The 19,585-nt window shown below is 39.9% G+C and overlaps 1 protein-coding gene across 1 annotated transcript in view; it reads right to left on the bottom strand.

Annotated features, from left to right (window-relative positions):
• Positions 1–11,140, bottom strand: part of LOC118410192 — a 26,187-nt gene extending 15,047 nt beyond the window's left edge. Inside the window, exons 1-5 of the mRNA XM_035811735.1 lie at positions 10,979–11,140; positions 6,358–6,505; positions 5,781–5,820; positions 5,133–5,298; positions 2,191–2,336 (exon numbers count right to left, since the gene is read on the bottom strand). Of these exons, the coding sequence (XP_035667628.1) occupies positions 2,191–2,336; positions 5,133–5,298; positions 5,781–5,820; positions 6,358–6,435 (430 nt within the window). The 5' untranslated portion in view covers positions 6,436–6,505; positions 10,979–11,140. The remainder of the gene's footprint in view (positions 1–2,190; positions 2,337–5,132; positions 5,299–5,780; positions 5,821–6,357; positions 6,506–10,978) is intronic.
• Between the last annotated feature and the right edge of the window lie 8,445 nt (positions 11,141–19,585).

Genomic DNA, 19,585 nt, shown 5'->3' with positions numbered 1-19,585 from the left:
CAGAACACTCTTTGCTGGCACACTGTGAATTTGCAACTTTATGGAAAGTTCTTGGAATGCAGGAAGCTTAATAGGGACACATCCTGTCACATTCAACTAAATGTGACTCAACCTACAGCTGATGGGCTCAATTTGTAGTGCAAGTAGCATTGGGCAAACTTGTCATTGACCAGGTTATATGTACACTGTATATGTGTCAATGAAGTACATTTGAAACAAGCTCATCTGTCATGGACATGCTCAGTGTCAGAAAGTAATCCTTTAAGTAAACAGGTTGTCCCAGAACAGCTGCTATGATGATACCAGCTTCTGGTGTTACCCAAAGCCCAAAGTGGGTGTTCCAGGTTTTTTCTCTTTTCCACATTATCAAGTCACAAAAAGGCTTTGTTTATCGGCTTGGTACAATAAGACTTCACTCTGAAAAGTGAGAGGTGATCCTACTAGTAAATTTTACCCGAACAAAATTAAGCACTACAAGACTATTATTTCTTCATATCAAATGCTTGATTTACAAGGTAAATCTCATGTATATTACCTTATGCCCTCTGCCCTCAGACGTGCTGCCTATTTAGCTACATAATATGAGCAGGATTCTTTCTCCCACACACTCAAGGTGCCCCAAAAGTATGATCAATGCACCCTCTCTTGACAGAAGTGGCATTCCCCCAAGACCCCCTACAGGAGGGCCTGCATTCAGTAGACATACATTGTATGACCATGCATGTGTTTTTACTCAGCAGCTACACATAGGCTGTTTTATTGTTGTATGGCACATGCAAACGTAGACAAGTAGACACATTTAAGCAGGAATAATTTGAAGAAAAAAAGGCACTGCACATGTTCTTGAGTAAGATTGACCATGCATGGACCTGTGATTAGATGGCAATTTCATGGCATTCTCACTGGGAATGTGGGCCTTAAGCTTCTGCCTGAATGTGTCCCAGTTTCCTCACAGCAAGGGGGCTCATGGGGTTACTTTGAGACAAACTAATTTGCCATGGCTACTTACAAAATGATCTTAGGTAAACAAGAGGCCTTGTGAAGTAGCCACTGGTGTAGAGGTCTGCTGGTATTACAAGCATTAGTAAGGCTGTGCTTGAGCCAATGATGGAATACAATTGCTGAAATACAAGTGAGATCACGTGGCGCAGCGGCAGCATGTTAGGCTCAAGACCGAGACGTCGCGAGTGCGAACCTTGCCACGTCACCAACCTTGTGCCCTTGGGAAAGGCACTTTACATAGCTTTCCTCACTTACCTCAGGTGAAAATGAGTACCTAGGATAGGACGTTGAATATACATGTACATTGTAAAAGTCCAAGAATGTTTTGTTTGTTGGTGCTGCAGATAAAACATTTGAAGGAGCAAACATAACATAACTGTCTGAATGTTAATGGGAGTAAACGAAGAAATATAATTTCGCAGGTGAAAAGTTGCACTCCTTTCATTGGTGTAACTCTTTCCCAAACTTATGATACATGTACTATCAATGCCAGCGTAAGACCTGCTTGTAGATTATAACAAAGGTCCTCCAGAACCTACGGTACCTCTACACTAGACCATACATGACGACAGCAAAGCTACCGGTAAATGAATCATGGTTAACATAGTGAAGCATAATCACCACTGTACGCTTTATTACTATCATGCAATAAGAACTATTATGCATAATTATGCATAAACCTAAGAAGAATTATGCATAATTATGCATAACCCTAAGAAACCTTATGCATAATTATGCATAATTATGCATAACTCTAAGAAGGGTTATGCATAATTATGCATAATTATGCATAATTATGCATAACTGGACTAATCCCCAGGGGGTCATCAATGGCGGCTACGTATTTCTTACATCATTTTTACCTATACTACGTGATATTAGGCCATCTGGGTATATCGTTGCTGAGATATGGGAGGTCTGTCAGGAATTAAACTGGAACAGCAGAATTAAACTGGAGGCTGTTTATAATAATCATCATTATTGATATCAAAATGCCTGGAATTTTTCTTTGTAGGACAAGACTTAACCATATACCAACTTTCACATGACAATCCAATGATAGATGCTGTTCAACTACAACCATACAATACAAACACACATTACATATAAATAGATTACATACAAATGCTACCGATATCTATTTGGCAAAAGTAGTCAACACACTACAAGCAAGATTCCAGTTCTGACCTTGACAGAGAAGTGCGTCAAGTTTAGCTACATGGTTCCCATTGTTACTCCTGCAATGCTCCTTGAAAACCAGCTCCTTGGCATTGTGTGCAGGTCCACCCACATCAACTTCACTCTGGTAGAAGGATACTGCAAGCTTGGGTTTCCTGCAAGTCAAATGGAATAAATACATTATAGTTTTTTATGCACTCACATTTCTAGCTAGTCAGGTTAACTGTTACAGCTCTTTCTGGCTTGTAACTTCTACCAAGCCAAGCACAAACATTATCTGTAAACTATGAAATAATAATACTGGTTTATTGCATAATACAAGTCAAGAAATGGCAGCCGCGGCTGAATTGATTCCGGACTTTACAACCATTTTAAAAGTATAACATTTCAAGGGCACTCCATCGTAATAAATTTCCATAACAATTATTGCGGTTAAAGATCGTTAAAATTGACAAGGAATCTTTAAAATCTATCATAATATAATATAATATATCAACATTAAAATCAACAACAAAATATTCGTGTTTAACGGTCACAATTCCTTATTCAATACATTGGTAATGTAGGGTATCGGACTGTTACGGTAGCGCTCAGTTCGTGTGTATATAGAGTTCAGTTTGTGGCTAGTCCGCGTTAGCCGACCACTAGCTTCACCCCGGGACTGGGGAAGCCAGTCTCTGAAAGCCGATTTCAGAAGTTTCAGTCCGAACTTCTTGCATAGTTGTTCCCTCCTGGATTCAAGGGTGGGTAGTCCGAGTTGAGTGAGGGCTTCTGAGTAGTGAGTGTACTTCTTGCCCAGAATGATGCGGCAAGCACGGCGTTGGATGGTCTCTAGACGGAATGACTGGGTTTTGGTAAGTCCGGGATTCCAAACAGGGACAGCATACTCACAGATGGGGCGCACGTAGCAAGTGTAGATGGTGACTAGATCAAGTTCGGGAACTCTGAACATCTTCAACCGTCTTAGGATGAATAGACGTTTGCCGCTTTGTTTAACCATGTGGGTTACATGGCTGTCCCACTTCAAGTTACTTTGCAACCACACTCCCAATAATCTTGCTACAGTTACTTCCTGGAGGGTGTGGCCGGCTAGTTGGAGAGAAGGGAGAGGGGGAGGTGTTCGTCTGAAGAAAAAATGCATCACTTTGCATTTATTTGGGTGCAATTGCATGTGACTTTTACTTGTCCATGCGTCAAGGGCATCTAGGTCTTGTTGCAGGTTTGATTGCTGTCTAATCTGTCTACTTTCCATCATATTCAGATCATCCACAAATTTCCAGTGGTCTGATCGTGCGTCGCTCGCTGCACTGTTGATGACTGCGACGAAGACTATAGGCGCGAGGACGGTGCCTTGAGGCAGGCCACATGTCAGTGTCCTCCATTCTGATAATGAACCCTTGTAGGCGGTACGTTGCTTTCTCCCAGTCAGGAAGTCACTCAGCCATGGAAGAAGAGAAGGTCGGCATCCCAGTTCTATCAGACTCAAAATCGCGGTTGTGTGATCTATGCGGTCGAATGCTTTCGCAAAATCCGTCAGGACCAGACTACTTATAGTGTCTCTTTGGTCTGAGGTTTTGGAAAGTTGATTTAAGATGTCAACAAGGCAATGAGTTGTTGATCTTCCCGGGATACCTCCGAATTGCCTGGGGTCAACTTGTGGGGTAATGTCAGCAAGAATCCACTTGGCAATAAAGCTCTCACATGTTTTAGACAGTAGGGAGGTCAGTGAGATGGGTCTGAGATCACTCAAAGTTGGTGGGTTTGTTTTAGGAAGTGGTATCACGTTTGCTTCGTGCCATTCCCGAGGAACACGCCCCTCCGCCAGAGAAGTATTCAGGATCATTGTGAGTGGGTGACTAAGTTCGTAAGCGAACTCCTTGATCAGTCTGCCTGTAATGTTGTCAGGGCCGGCTGCCTTACGGACTCGAACGTGTTGGAGTTTGTGGTACATCTCCCACACCTTTACTTCGGGGGGTTGTCTTGCAGGGAGGAAGGCTGGTAATTGTCTGGTGTCCAGGGGTGGCAAAGAACATGTTATATTGCTCAGTGTGTTGTTGATGATGTCTGCAATAGCCTTGGTGTTGTTGGCAGGAATTCCTTCCATGAAATAAACGAGCTTAATAAATTTGTGTGTCTGTATGTGTGTACAACATGTATGTGTGTGGCACTCTGTACAAAATGCATGTGTGTGCATGATTTAATATGTGTGTGTGTGTGTGTGTGCATGTGTGTTAGAGTGTATGTACATGTGTGTGTGTTTGTGTGAGCATGTGTGTGTGTGTATGAGTGTGTGTACGTGTGTGACTGTGTGTGTGTGTGCACATTGTTACCCTTGAACCCAGACATACAGATAACTCATGTTAGCCTAGAACCCAGACTGTTCCCAGGGCTTACACAAGCCAGCTTTTCAGCACCAAGGACAGCAGACACGCCCAGAGAAAATTTGCCTTAGACCCCACCTAGCCCAGAATATAAAGTAATGACAACACTTATTACTAAGTAGATTTCATATTTCAAGTGCTGCATATTTTAGGTACTGAGTAAGGTCCCAAATCCAGTCAGTATTTAGACACACACTGATCAACACATTAAATTTTACATGTACTGCAAAAATCATGTGACATTTAACGCTAGTTCACCTTTATCTGCGGGGTGACCTTTATCCGTTGTCTTTAAAAACAGGACATTTAGGAGTATTACGTCTGCTGACAGTAGTTTCAAACATGCAATATTTTCAAAATGTTCAGATTTGAAACCACCTTTGATGGGTCCGTCGACTCCATATCCCTAAATACGTTTTTTTCTTACAAACAACGAATAACCAGCGTTACAGTATTGTTCAAAATTAATCTAATACTTTACAATACATTTCGAAACTTGTTTAGTCCACTGAGTTTGCACTATTTAAAGTGAGCTGTACACTACTGTACTATATGAAATAAAAGACACACCCATGGTTACAATCAAATCTGTCCAGGTTGATAGCAGTGGATGGTTTTATGGTGAAGTCCGAGATCAGAGGACCTCTCTTGATCTCATGAGGAAGTGTCAAGCAAAACGGTCTGGCAGCCAGCGATGGTACAGTCGAGCACTTGTAGATGTGAATTCTACAGGAAGCTGAAACAAATCATTTCACAAGTTGCATAACTGACATTCATCTCATTTTTTTTTTACAATTTGAAAGTAGTATTACAAAATTTCCTGTAATTTCTGCCAAAACTAGTGATATTCATTTTTTTCTCTATTGTATGTGTTTGCTTTCATGTTCAAGTTCAATTAGAGGTTTTACTTTTCTGTCTTTTTCTTTTGCTGTTGTATTAGTCCAACTAAAAAAATCATTTGTTAAGTAAAATTTTAACATGCACTCACTTCTACATGTAAATGGGATTGGATGATGTTTCTTCATTAGAAACCCTCAAATTTTGGGCTATGGTTACAGTAGTCTCCAATTCATTTGTTTTTCTTTGATGTAACTTAGGACTTACTGGTACACGTAATGACCATTATAGCAGTATCTACATAAACTCTTGCATACTACTCATGAAGAGTAAAATATTCAGGAAGTTAAAGAACGTCAGTACAAACAACTACGGCCAAACCTGATGCCTGTTTTGTTGTACATGTCAACTGCACCAGCGTCTGCAATACCAGAAAGAACAATATTACTACTAACATTATGGGCACTAATATAATACTACACGTAATAGGTAATAAAGTTATACTTCGACCATGTGAACTTTCTTTTCTCTGATCATGACTACATTGACTGAAATACTTGCAACATTCTAATTGTAACATTCTGAATGTCTAAGAAAAAAAACCTTGTTTGAAAAAAACAAATGTTTAATATGTCATTTCAATACATTAAAGAAATGGCTTTACCATTCAAAAATTGTCAAAACCTAATTGAGTAGTCCAACCTGCACAAGAAAACCAATAAAATGTTGGTTTGTTGACAGGTGCCCATAAAGACAGGATGCAATGAACAATGGGCAAAATCCAAAATGTCTCAGGTCACATTGGCCAGATCTATGGTAACTGCAAGTCACTTGTTAGTTGTGCAGGTTTAACTGTGTTTTGATAGATACATATACTAAGCTGTGGGACATGTGTAAGACACGTGGACTGTCACACAATCTGATGTTAAGTCATGCATAAAAAATGGAATAGACTTGCCTTTTCTTGCCCAGTACAAAGTTTCAATGGACCAATCACAACATCCTCATCTGTTGATTCCTCAAACAAGTCAGCCATGTCTTCAGTGTCACTGCACAGTCAGCCTATATAAAAGGTAGGGTCTACCATTGGCTCCAAGGAACATTGCCTGAAAAAAATATGGTAACATATAACATTGTGTAATGAATGTCATGAAGAGCTCAGAACAAAAATCTCAGTTCGGTGATAGGTGAGCCATTTTGTAAGTCTTAGAGTTGTTAATTTAATAACCCTTAAACTGTCAGAGCCCTTATATAAAATGCTATCACTAGTATCAGTGCCAGGGTTGGCCACTGACCTCCAAATAGGACCCCCCGAACAAAGCCAAAGTTTGTCCCTAATTTCCGGGATTCGTGCACTACAAGCACGCAAAGCTGCTACTTTGAGGGAATACACTATCCTGGATATATCCTGGTGCGGCACACAGGGCATGTACATGTTATGTGTGCCAAATATATCTGAGCTAGGCGGTTTAAAGGTTGAAAGTTAAAATCCTTTGGAGTATAGGGACAGCGCCCATTTCTTTTTCTATAGCCCTTTGACCACACAGTGTTACAACGTAATTAATGCGTAAGCAGTGAAAGTCGTCTGTACCATAAATTAAGTCTATGGTATGACCTGGCTGGGGTTTGAACCCTGACCTTCTGAACGTATGACCAACACTGTACCCCCAAGGCTATTGAAGTGATTAAATATTTTTGAAAGTCCCGATTAGCATTGATTTAACAGATAAGCGATCTTTGAGTCATTAACATTTTTACCTGGCCGGTTTTGTGACTTTCCTCAGTCACTAAATAAGAGGCTGCTTCAGTACTGGGTATCTTCACTTCTAACACATTATGCAAAACATTCAAGGCAAGGTCTACTGAAATACAGTATTGCTGCAAACTCTCCAAGCAGAGGTTTGATTGTTGAGGAAGATTGTGACTTTTGAATTAAATCTTCTCATATCCCCCTTTTCTTTCTGCCTTCGCATTTGGCTCAGTCATACAGTAGACACATACTGGGACACTTTTCTACTGTGATTCCAATGTATGACTGAAGGATACACATGCGATACCCAATGGAAAACATAGGCAATATCCATGACCAATTGCTCCACCCACAGAAACACAAGGACCTGCCAGCCTGCTGTCTGCTATACTCTCCTCTTAGGAGTGATTGATTACCATGAAACTTATGAGAAACACATCGGAATCACAGTCTTTAATTGGCGTCATAAGGAAGCCTTTCGGATTATGTATCCCCATAAGCAAACTTAAAGAACCCTCTGACTTGGGAAAAAGGGAAGATAGACATATGAGATATCTCCTTGTCTGCTGTGTGTGTTTCTCCAGTGTTTCTCCCTGAGTGTTGACTATTGAACTATTAGCTTTGCGAGGGCACCCATATGTTGCCACAGTGAAGCAAGGTATCCTGATGTCAACTGTTAACAATAATGTCATTCATATGTAACATGTCATGGGGCAAGCTTACAATAATTATTGTAATTGTATTGCCAGAGGGAAGCAAGGTTATATATAAGCTGAGGTCAACTACATGTACATATCATTAGGTCATACAAAAACAAGTTGTTAAGGTCTGGACTGCCATTTTAAAGCTAAATGCAAATTTTGATCTACATGTATATGTGTAACTTCTTGTTTGATTGCATCATTCAGCGCTCGATCCAAAGATACAACATTATGTAACACTAGTTCACCTTTATCTGCAAGGTAACCTACATCCATTGCATCTAAAAACAGGATATTCACTAATAGGGATATCCAGTCAACAGACGGTGGATTCAAAGTCCTATATTTTGAAACTTTGAAAATACGGCATTTTGAAACCACTGTATGTCAACGTGATATCCCTAGATACAGTATTCAGCAGATCAAGGTAACCTCGCGGATAAAGGTGAACTAGCGTTACCATATACCATGATATAGCACCAAATATGTGTCATAGTAACAATACGTCAGGTGTTCATTCTCATGGGACTCAAATATCAACAGCAACTTTTATACTACTAGCAACTTTCTTGAAGTATCATTTTAGTTAGCATTGTAGATTAGAAGAAGAAGTTAGCATTATATAATCCTAATCTTGGCTGCATATCAGTCAATGTTACTGAGGGGGCTGTCATTGTTCTCCACAGTTTCTTATTAGATATGCCGTCCTTTGCACCCCCTCCCAGGTACATCCCAACTCAGCAAGGTCACGCTTCACAGTTTCCCTCAATGTTAGCATTATGTGCTTAAGCCCCCTTTACAAATCAAGAATTTAGCTTGGCCGAGTTGTCAGCAAGCTCTAAATTACGAGGAGGTATAATGACTCTGATGCCGACCAACAAACTCTGCCATTTGTTCGTAGGAATCAGGGCAATGCCACCTCGTAATTTAGAGCTTGCTGACAACTCGGCCAAGCTAAATTCTTGATTTGTAAAGGGGGCTTTATCACAATACACATGGGTGTGGTGTACTAAGTCTACATCAGGGTGACTGTAAGTCTCCATTATGTTTATGCACGCCCCACTCAGGTATTCATTTTCATTGTCAAATCTGTCATGTTAAGTTTATAAAAAAAATTTTTGGGACAGATGGAGTGAAGTCTTTCCACGTCCCAAACATTTCATCCTACTAGTAGGACAGAGGGACAGGTCCTGGAGACAGCCTATTTTGTAATGTTGTGTTTGACTAGTGCAGTGCATGCACAATGACTGTCAAAGGATTCAGTATGCTCTCTAACTTACTTGAGTCTAACTCACAAAGAAACTACCTGGTAATATATTGTCTGGCTTCAGGGTCCTGATTTTGCCGCAGAAAACACAAGGACAAGTGATTCTTAGTTAAGAAAGAAATTGTGAAAATGGTACTAAGTATAGCTATGGACAACCAGTACAACATTTGACTCCTTCCTAGACTGCTATTTCTAATGCAAGATGGCTTCCTTTGACCTTTATGTTACAAATTGGGATAACATAATAGCAGTTGTTTCAAACTGATTTAATCATTAACAACACACAGTTTTATACTATTGCTTTTATAAGGCAATCCAAGGCTATTGACAGAATGTTCTTGTCACTAATACTAATTCCTGTTGGCAACATGTTGATAGGAATATTTGTGCATGATTGACAGGATCAATCAGAATCATGTTTACACTATTGACACAGGCTATTCTTGTCAATAAGAATTTTTACTATTGACAGGTGGATGATGTCATGCCAATACTTAAGTAAAAATTTTGTTTGCTGTTTATTTCTACACTAATTGACAGAATGATAAAATATGACTTTGTTTTGCACTAGCTACTGACAGAATGTTTCTTTCACAGGATGTTCTTGTCAATAAGAATTCTGTTAGCGCTATTGACAGGACCGTGCCACAGCATATAGCCATCATGTCGCTGATGGATAAATAATCGGACCATTTTAATAAAACTTGCTGACTTCGAATCAATGCTAAGTACTCTCATGTCTAATGTTGTTACACTCCGGTATGCAATATTTGTATGAGACGACTCTCCAAACAGAGGTTGGAGGGGGATTTTTTTAATGAAAAGCATTTAAGAATGAATGACTCAAAACAAAGAAGAGTCAGAAGCTTATAATGTACAGTATTTACAGGTTCATTGTACCAGGGAAATTCCCTTAGCTGTCTTCGACAAGTAAAATGAATAGTAGTGGACCATGGCTTAACAGCCTGTCTCAAGGACTGCAACCCTTTCTAGTAGCAATTGCATGTCAGGTGAGCGACAACAGCCACTGAGGGGTGCCTAAGCATTTGCACGAACCCTATGACTGACAGTATGAGATTCGCACGAATCACTATGTGAAAACGCACAAACTTTATGAAAATCACACGAATCACTACGAGTATGCAAAAACATACGAACCTTATGCAATTTGCATGAACCTTATGCGAAACCGGCCGACCAACGCCGGGTCACGTGACATTACTACATTCGTATAAGGTTCGTGCAAATCACATAAGGTTCGTACGTTTTCGCATAGTGTTTCGTGTGATTTTCATAAGGTTTGTGCGTTTTCGTATAGTGATTCATGTGATTTTCATACGGTTCGCACATTTTCGCATAGTGATTCGCGTGTATCACATAATGTTCGTGCGAATCTCATAGGGTTTGTGCAAATGCTTACTTAGGCACCCCTGACTGAGGATTCAAACTGACCTAACGAGCTCTTCTATATTGGTCTTTAAGGTTGCCACTCTGGTTGGCTAACTACTAGACTATGCAATGGCATCCCACGACAGCCATCCCACGACTGTCAGAAAATAGGAACCATTCAAAAGAAAGTACCATTTACAGTTCAAGCAAAATATCCTCCCCACATATACTCTGCATGAAGTTATTTAAGTTTCTGGGCACGACTTGCAGTGAAATTCCTTCACACTTACCACAAATCATCATCAATCGTGACGCTTTCTCCTGGTCAGGCTGACAGCAGACTCATTCTCACCTGTCCACCTAATATTTTATACCTAAATTTACTTCCGTGTAACAACATCGATCATGACGTCAATTTGTCTTTACCCCAATTGTTGAATATTCAGGATTGATAAGTGGAAGCGAAACTCACCTGCTTATTCGTAGCTGACTGGTGTTAGTAAAAGTTAAATAAAACTGTTGACAACACCCTGTATCTACATCTGACTCATATTTGCCTACCATCAAGTTGTTGACAATGTGAAGTGGTCGTGCAACTTTCTCTGTATCAGGGTCTGTGGGGTCAAAGGTGAGAAGACGAGTCCACCTGTAGAAACTGCGGGGGTGGGGAGGGTCAGGGGGAAGTTTTGTGGAGCGGAAAGTTTGTCACGTGTCGTATGTTGCGGGGTTTCCCTTTTTAGCACCGATGGATGGAAATATCGTCACTGTATTGTTGGGGCTTGAGGGAACATATGAACCACTTTGTCCACAGTTTGGTCACGAGTGTGAGTGAGTGAGTGAGTGAGTGAGTGAGTGAGTGAGTGAGTGAGTGAGTGAGTGAGTGAGTGAGTGAGTGAGTGAGTGAGTGAGTGAGTGAGTGAGTGAGTGAGTGAGTGAGTGAGTGAGTGAGTGAGTGAGTGAGTGAGTGAGTGAGTGAGTGAGTGAGTGAGTGAGTGAGCGAGCGAGCGAGCGAGTCAGTGAGTGAGTGAGTGACACCGGAAGATGATCCCCAAAGAAGTACTCTTCAAGCAGAGGTTCGGGCACCGGCTGTTTTTTATGTGTACATGTTTTTATGCGTTTTGATCGGATCTTTCTATTTTGTACCTCTTTTTGTCTCACCATAAAGAAAACGATACAAAACAGAAAATCCGATAAAAACACCTAAAAACAGGTAAAAAAAACAGCCGAACCTCTGCTTGAAGAGTACACTGACGAGAGCACCAGAGCGGCATGCAGTGAGTACTCTCCAAGCAGAGGTTATGCTCTGGTTCGTTTTTTGGCGGTTCGTACACTGATTATAATTCTAAAAGAAAATATGCAAAAACAAAAAAGGCCAAAAAACAAACTGTAGCCAAACATCTTCTTGGACACTAGAGTGGGCCGTCTAGCACTTCCTGAAAACCGGGATTCCGGGAATCAGGTTCGATCTTGTATAAAAATATTGACAGAAAAGCAATCGAGTTCTTCTTTGGAAACGAACCTTCAAATCGAAAATCGAAGTTGTTTTATCCACTTGACTGTGATTACGTCGATGAAGGTTAGACACCCAGATAATAAGATACACCAAATCACTCAAAGTCACTCAAGCAACTGGATATGATCTTGGAAAATCCCCAAGCCAAAATCATATCCAGTTACTTTAGTACCTGTTATTTGGTGTGTAATTCCAGGGACTTTTTAATACAAATAATAATAATCCAGTTCAACCATAGAAAAGTGCTTTATAAGCGAAACGAATTAAATTGAATATAGTATAATCGGTTGGTATTAAGCATTTGCAAAAACCCCATTCAAGACCCAAAACTTCATCACAAAGTGCCGTGCTCATATTTCTATTCGAAAAACCGAGATGTCAGAAATACTACTGACAAAAGAAATTGAACATGAGATGAAATTCAAAACAGATTTCCCATAAACTCTGTTGAAATATGATTAGGCTTTTGAACACATGATGTAAGGACATAGACAATGTAACGCTATATATAGTTCACCTTTATTCACGGGGTAACCTTTATCCGTTGTATTCAACACCAGGGTATTCAGGATATCTAGTGGATGGACGGTGGTCTCAAACTGCATTTTGTTGAAAAAAAAATGCAATTTGAAACTACCGTCCGTCAACGTGATATCCCTAAGTATCCTGTTTTTAGGTACAACGGATACAGGTTACACTGAGAATAAAGGTGAACTAGCGTTACTTCTTTGTTCGGGTTATCCGTGAATATGCCCGTTCTCGTACAACGTAACGTTATATATCTCGATCTGTATAATTACAATGTAATGTTGAAAATACCAGTGCCCATAAGCATTTCACCTTTACAATGCTTACCTGTATTTGCTGGATCAATTCGGCCAAAACCGGGTTTTAAAAAATAGAGAGTCCTACTTTCTGAACCAATTCTTGAATTGTGTCATTCTTTTCATAACCGTAGCCGGAACATTTTCCTATATCAACATTATAAACATACAACGAAACCGTATCTTGGAAATCGGGCAATGTAATCTCAAAAAAATGTGGCCAAAAGCGAAATAACGGAACTTTGCAAATACACTCCCCACGAATTGTTGACTTCCGTGATCGGTTCCTCATCGTGACTATGAAGTCAAGCAGAACGTTTTTTTTTAAATTAAAGATCCAGGAATAGTCACGTGATGTAGAACACGACAAAAATATTTCATTTCTATTTAGATAGGGGCGGCAGACACCAGACTTTGGCGCGCCTGTGGACTAGAAAGTATTCGGAGTTGCGAAATTCAAACGAGTTTTGCGGAACATATAACTGTTACGAATTCTACGGAATTCATATGGACCAAGTGCTACTGCGAAACATATATACGAATGCATCCCTTTACATTCACGAGAAAGAGTTCTGTAAAACTCGTTTGAATTCCGTAAAATTGGCTTGAGTACATAGGCACCCCTAGTAACCCTACAACCAAAAGCGTGCCGATGTCACTGAAAATCATTGAAGATAAATCAGCAGTGGATGTCTCTTGAAGACCGAGGAAGAATATACATGATGTAATTATGTAACAAAATAAAATCACTGTTTAAAGTACGCCAAAAATAGTTACTCAAGCAACTGGATATGGTTTTGAAACGGTCAGACGTTTCGGAAAGAATCCACTTTCCTTCGTCAGTGACACTGAAGTGACCTGCAAGAAACAGGTCTTTTATACTCTAACTATGAATGAAGACAATTTCAGATGTCCAATAGGAAAGGTTGTAAGACAATTCATACTGAAGACAATTTGTATTCCAAAGAAAACAAAGCTAAGCCAAAGTCAAGCTGAAGACAATTTGGATTTCAAAGGATATCAAGGCTAAGACACAGTTAATGCAAATGAGTCAATTAGCTCCTGTTGTTTTAGTTACAGGAGCTAAAAGCTAAAAGTTAGTTACAGGAGCTAAAAGTTTCCTATTGGACATCTGAAATTGTCTTCATTCATAGTTAGAGTATAAAAGACCTGTTTCTTGCAGGTCACTTCAGTGTCACTGACGAAGGAAAGTGGATTCTTTCCGAAACGTCTGACCGTTTCAAAACCATATCCAGTTGCTTGAGTAACTATTTTTGGCGTATCTTATTACCTGGATGTCTAACCTACATCGACTGTTTAAAGTATGTAAGACACTAGAATGCAACCATTTTTGTTAACTTCAATATAATAGTATCAATGAACACAGAAATGTGCACCAAATGTATAGCCCCGCCTGACCCAACTAACTCCAGCGACACACACGCAGGCACGTACACACGCACGCACGCACACAACACAGAGACAAACACAAAAATATAACAGTACTAATCGAGAAGAGACCAAGGACAGAGGCGATAGGCTGTTCGAGACTCGGCTCCACATTTTACCTAATTTCCATTATATTTTGAGGTCCTAAAAGATGCATTGTGGACATTTCATCATCAATATCATTGTGTTCAGTTCCAAATATAGAAACATAGAATCCTTTGATAAAACACATGTGTACCAGGTAACTGTTTATAAGAGTTGAAAACTATAAATGTTGGGTTTTTCTTAGGCCTTCTTATCTACGCGCACTCTGCTATACAGACAATTAAGTCTAACCACTACGTTTGTGTGAAGAATATGAAATCACAAAAATTCCCGCCGAAAATGAAGTGGTTTGATCTTTGCGCCATGCATATTTGGCGTGCACGGTACATGGATAGGCTCCGCCCGAAGTTATTTTCCAATTTGTCCCAAGGATAAGCTGTGTGTATTACATTAATAATTGATAAAGGCTGTTGCGATTGTGGCTTCCGAAAGTGGAGGGTTCGCTGAAAAATCACAACACAAAAGTAAAATTTAAGAAAGTTTGATAATGTCAAAGTTTGAATTGTAAGTGCTGCAGCATGGATAGAAAATAAAACTGCACAGAAAGAAGCCATTTATCTCTGTCTCTGTGTGTTTATATGTACTCCACTCCCTTCGTCTCTTGCTCATACGCGTCATGAACTTTGTATATTATATGTGTGCGTGTAAGCGTGTGTGCGCTTGTGTGTTTGGCGTGTGTGTGTGTGTGTGTGTTTATGTTTGTGTGTGCGTGTGCGTGTGCTCGTGTGTGATGACGTGTGTGTGTTTATGTGTGTGTGTGTGTGTGTGTGTGCGTGTGTGCCTCTGTGTGTGTGTGTGTGTGTGTGTGTGTGTGTGCGTGAAGAAAAATGACTTACACACACTAGTTTTGTTGCCAAGATTAAAAGAAGAAGTGATAGGACCCCCTACCCCACTCACAATATCTTATCTCATACAAACGAAAATAAAAGACGGATGAAAGAGAATTTTAAAAAAACGCGAGCCTGTAGAACTATTAAGAAAATGAAATTAATTCTTTTTCTATTGTACTATACCAGGATTTTTCTAAATTCTGTGGCTGCAATTCTTTTTCTTTCCTCAGTCCTCCTGGATTTGTTTTGAATTACCACAGCAAGTGGTAAGGTGATATCTCACTGCACTTGGGGCACCGGTGCGGCACTGCGGGGTTCGAAAGAGTACGCAACGAATTTCAGAGATAAAGAACGATTTTTTAACGCTTTGTGTATTTTGTTGTCTTCTGGGTCATACTTTTACGTATTACGCAATATCTAGATTATACAAATTCGGCGAAAATAACACAACATTGCCGTAGTGAACGAACCCCGCAGTGCCGCACCGGTGCCCCAAGTGCAGTGAGATACCACCTGTAGCCGTCTATATCCAATATGGCAAACCACTTCGTGTGCGGCCACTAAGGTTGCGAAGAATTTTCATTCATCATGATTCCAAATTTCCTTTGCCACATTAGCGACATACCGTATGACTGACGTCTGTAGCGTTGCCATGACTACAGACCGAGAGGGCTGAGAGGAGTGCGGCACGGCGGGAAGAACAGACCAGAAACGGGAAAGTGCAGAGAAGAGAAACGTTCGTTTTGTATGATCAGCGGAACGTGAGATGCAGCGATGAGGACTAACAACTGCCGCCGCCTGATCCACCGGTAATTTTGTCCTTGCTTTGCCGATGAAGTAAAAACACTTTCTTCTGTACCGTTGTTTTGTATCAGTGAATTACAATTGCGAATGCAGAGGACATAAAAATTCAATATGAGGTAAAGACGGCCTTTTCCAAAAAACGGATGGTACAAACTAGGGGTGGGGGTGGATACCGGTACGGTGTATAAACGGGACAAAACTGTTTTTCTTGTTGGACCGTTCCGGAAAAAAACGGACCTGAAAAAAATCAGTGGAACGGATGTTGGACCGATTCGAAAATCAACAAATCAAACTAGCAAACAACAAGGGCGAAGTAAATGAGAGTTGAAAGTCATGTTACCATGCACCCACCGTCAAACTCGGTCTAAAACAGAGGCAGTTAGTGTTGTTCACATGAGGATTTTAAAACTCCAATGAACTTGATCCTCTGGCCCTGGGCCGTACCTGTACCTGGATTTTCTGTACAGGTACCCACCCCTAGTACAAACTAATTCTTTTTGTATCCATGTTATTTTCAGAGACTGCTGGCCGTTTTCCGGGCTGTTCCTGTTGAGACGCAGCACCCCTGCCGCACAAGGCCGTGGTGGACGGGAGGGGTGACCTCCGTAGCCGGTAAGAACCCTTCTCACTCCCTAAGATACTTTAATACATCCCCCGCCAAAAGAATAGCTGTGGGCTCCGAAAAGATACAAATTCTATAAGCAGCCTAAAATGTAACAGTAATTCTGATGATCTCACTGCACTTGGGTCGTTCGAAAGATTACTCAACGAATTCAGAGATATAGAACTAATTTTCTTTCATTTTGTGTATTTTGTCTAAGTCATTTTTTTACGTATCATGCAATATCTAGACTATACACAAATCGGCGAAAATAACACAACAGTGCCGCAGTGAACGAACCCGCAGTGCCGCATCGGTGTCCCAAGTGCAGTGAGATTTACTTGTAGATTGCCAAGCATACCGAAACAAGTGCTCAGATTACTAGACAAACTTTTACAATTGACAGCTATTTAGAATCTATACATAGTGGTGAGTAAGACGCTTACACGTCACAAATACAGGTAAGAGTTTTCTATACAAGTCTAAAAGCTTGACAAGAGTTGGTCTTTGTTGACGTCCCATGTACGAGCACACGCACGAGCTCTTGTGTGAAAAAAAGGCAAATTATGAATGGTACTGTATTTACTGCAACTATCTGAGCCATTTTGTGTCTGACAATGTTTTATCTTGAAAAACTATTGGACAGAATATTTTTTAAACAACTGAGATGTCAGTTAATATGCAAATTTTTATTATCGTCGTCTGCTGTAATTTAAAGGAGTCCTAAGCTCCACAAGAGGGTGTTATTTTCCTATAGATATCAATTTAAGGAAGTAAAACGTGTATGCCTCTTCACATTATACGATAGAATACCCAGTCTCGCATACAATGTACATCAAAAAGCATTCAGTAATGTGCTAAACTCCCTAAATACTCTTTAGTAAGTAAGCTCAGCCTATGGCTGAATGCAATGTGTCTGACACGTCTGACAAAAGTTCGCTTACAAAACCAATTTGAGGGACGATGTTAAAAACTCATCTTGTTATGTGTAGTTTGATGTCTTGTGAACAATTAACCCACTTTTTGTGCACATCGCCCCTCATTTATGCCGAAAATATTCACGATGAATGAAGTATCTTATACGTGTAGAAAAAAGCATGGGTAGGGTCTGTATGGGTTTACGTTAATGAGTTTTACAAACACACCTCGCGTAATTTACAGTAATTCACCGCAAATTCTGCAAAAAGGTTGCTGATTATGAATTCATTGATACCTAATCTATTGGAAAACACTCCCTTCTGGGGTTTAGGACCCCTTTAAAGCTAATGTTCCTATGAGCATATCCATTACAGAGCCTAATTAATCTATTATGTTGGGAGGATGTTATATAGCTACATTTAGCATCCTGACAGAAGACAGTTTATATTAAAGTGGGGGACCCCGTCTCTTACATGTTTGTGCATAATGTGACATTAGTTTTGGTTAAACAATTGATATAAGTGAAAGTTTTAACTTTCCCTAGGGTTCTAGAAAGTTTATTTGCAAGTTCTTGCCCGAGGGCTAATTGCAACATGGAACATACATAATATATAGTAAACATACATAAAATAAACGACTTTATAGGTATAGATAACAATGCTGACAAGTGACTATTCTAGCAATAATATGGACTGCTGAGAGCTACGATCTAAGCATTTGGGGTTTGACTTCTTTTCTAGAAGCAGTAGAAGAAGAAATGTCCCACACATAATGAGTTGGTTGTGTGATGTTAACAGGGTTATATTTTTGTGTTCAACAGTGAACGTTTGGAATTTTTTTGTTGGTTTTGCAGGCCTCTTCAAATAGCTCTTTTCTTTCCCGGTCATTAGAGAGGCAGTTAAAAAGAAAATGTATTTCGTCTTATACCGGTTTTACAATACATTAGTTACAGGTTCTTTCGCCCACAGGTAGCTTTTGGTACCGCCCTTTCTCAATTTCAAGGGGGTGGGCGCTAATTCTAAGTTTGCACATTGCCGATCTTATCTCAAATTTATCTAGTAACGTTAGATAATATTCCATTGAGTATCCCTTCTTTAGTTTCTTGAAAAATCTTAACTTACCATCATCTGTAGACAGTCTATGAAAAGATGTATGGATATATACATTTCTAGCCTTTTTCCTAATAATGTACATATTATAAGCCTCTTGTCTAACTGTGAATTCAAGGAGTTCCATAGAAAATAGTTACGTCTAGCCTTTCTTACGCTGTTAGTAAGCGGTATCTATCTAGTCCAGTCCCAACTATTCTAAACCTACTAAACGCTCTGTAGTTTTGGACCACAATGCTATTCACGACTTGTTCCATTCTATGTCAGAGTCATTTGCTATGATCACACAGTGCAATCAATTGTTGTAAATAGCGTGTGTAGTTTTTATTTGTCTTCAGCTGCGATGAACCAAGCATGTATTTTAAATTGTTATTTTATTCTGTCTTCAACTGCGATGAACTAAGCATTTATCTTGAATTGTATTTGTTGTGTACTTTGTATTTGTCAATCGTATACTAGTAATCTTGCTTGTGTAACAACGTACAAAAAGATTGTCAAGCAAGCAGCACAATTCAGCCCCTCAGGCTGCAAGGTTGTTTTTACTTTGTTACGATTGTTTTCAATCAAACAATAAACCAGTCTACTACTACTACTACTACTACTACTAGTCGGTATATGTTGCAAGAGTGTAAATCGTCTACTTGTGATGTGTTGAAAAGTCCAACTGTTTGAGGCTTAGCCAGTACTTAACTTAACGCATATATTTCCTTATTTGACATATTGTAAATGTTCACTTTCTTTTAGTTAGGTATATAGCGGAGTTTGCGTTACACAGACTAGTGCGAACCCACCCACGAAATTAGTCGCGTTGCACGAAGGCATTTTCATGGTATTGAAGGTCATCTAAAAATGGCCTTCAATACCACTGAAGTCAGGAATGATCTGCTTTAAATTGGCCATTGCAATAACCGTCTAATCCCCTGGGA

Source organism: Branchiostoma floridae, chromosome 2 (assembly GCF_000003815.2).
Source record: "Branchiostoma floridae strain S238N-H82 chromosome 2, Bfl_VNyyK, whole genome shotgun sequence".
Taxonomy (NCBI): Eukaryota; Metazoa; Chordata; class Leptocardii; order Amphioxiformes; family Branchiostomatidae; genus Branchiostoma; species Branchiostoma floridae.
Note: the sequence above shows the minus strand (reverse complement) of the source record. Positions and strands in the feature narration are given on the sequence as shown.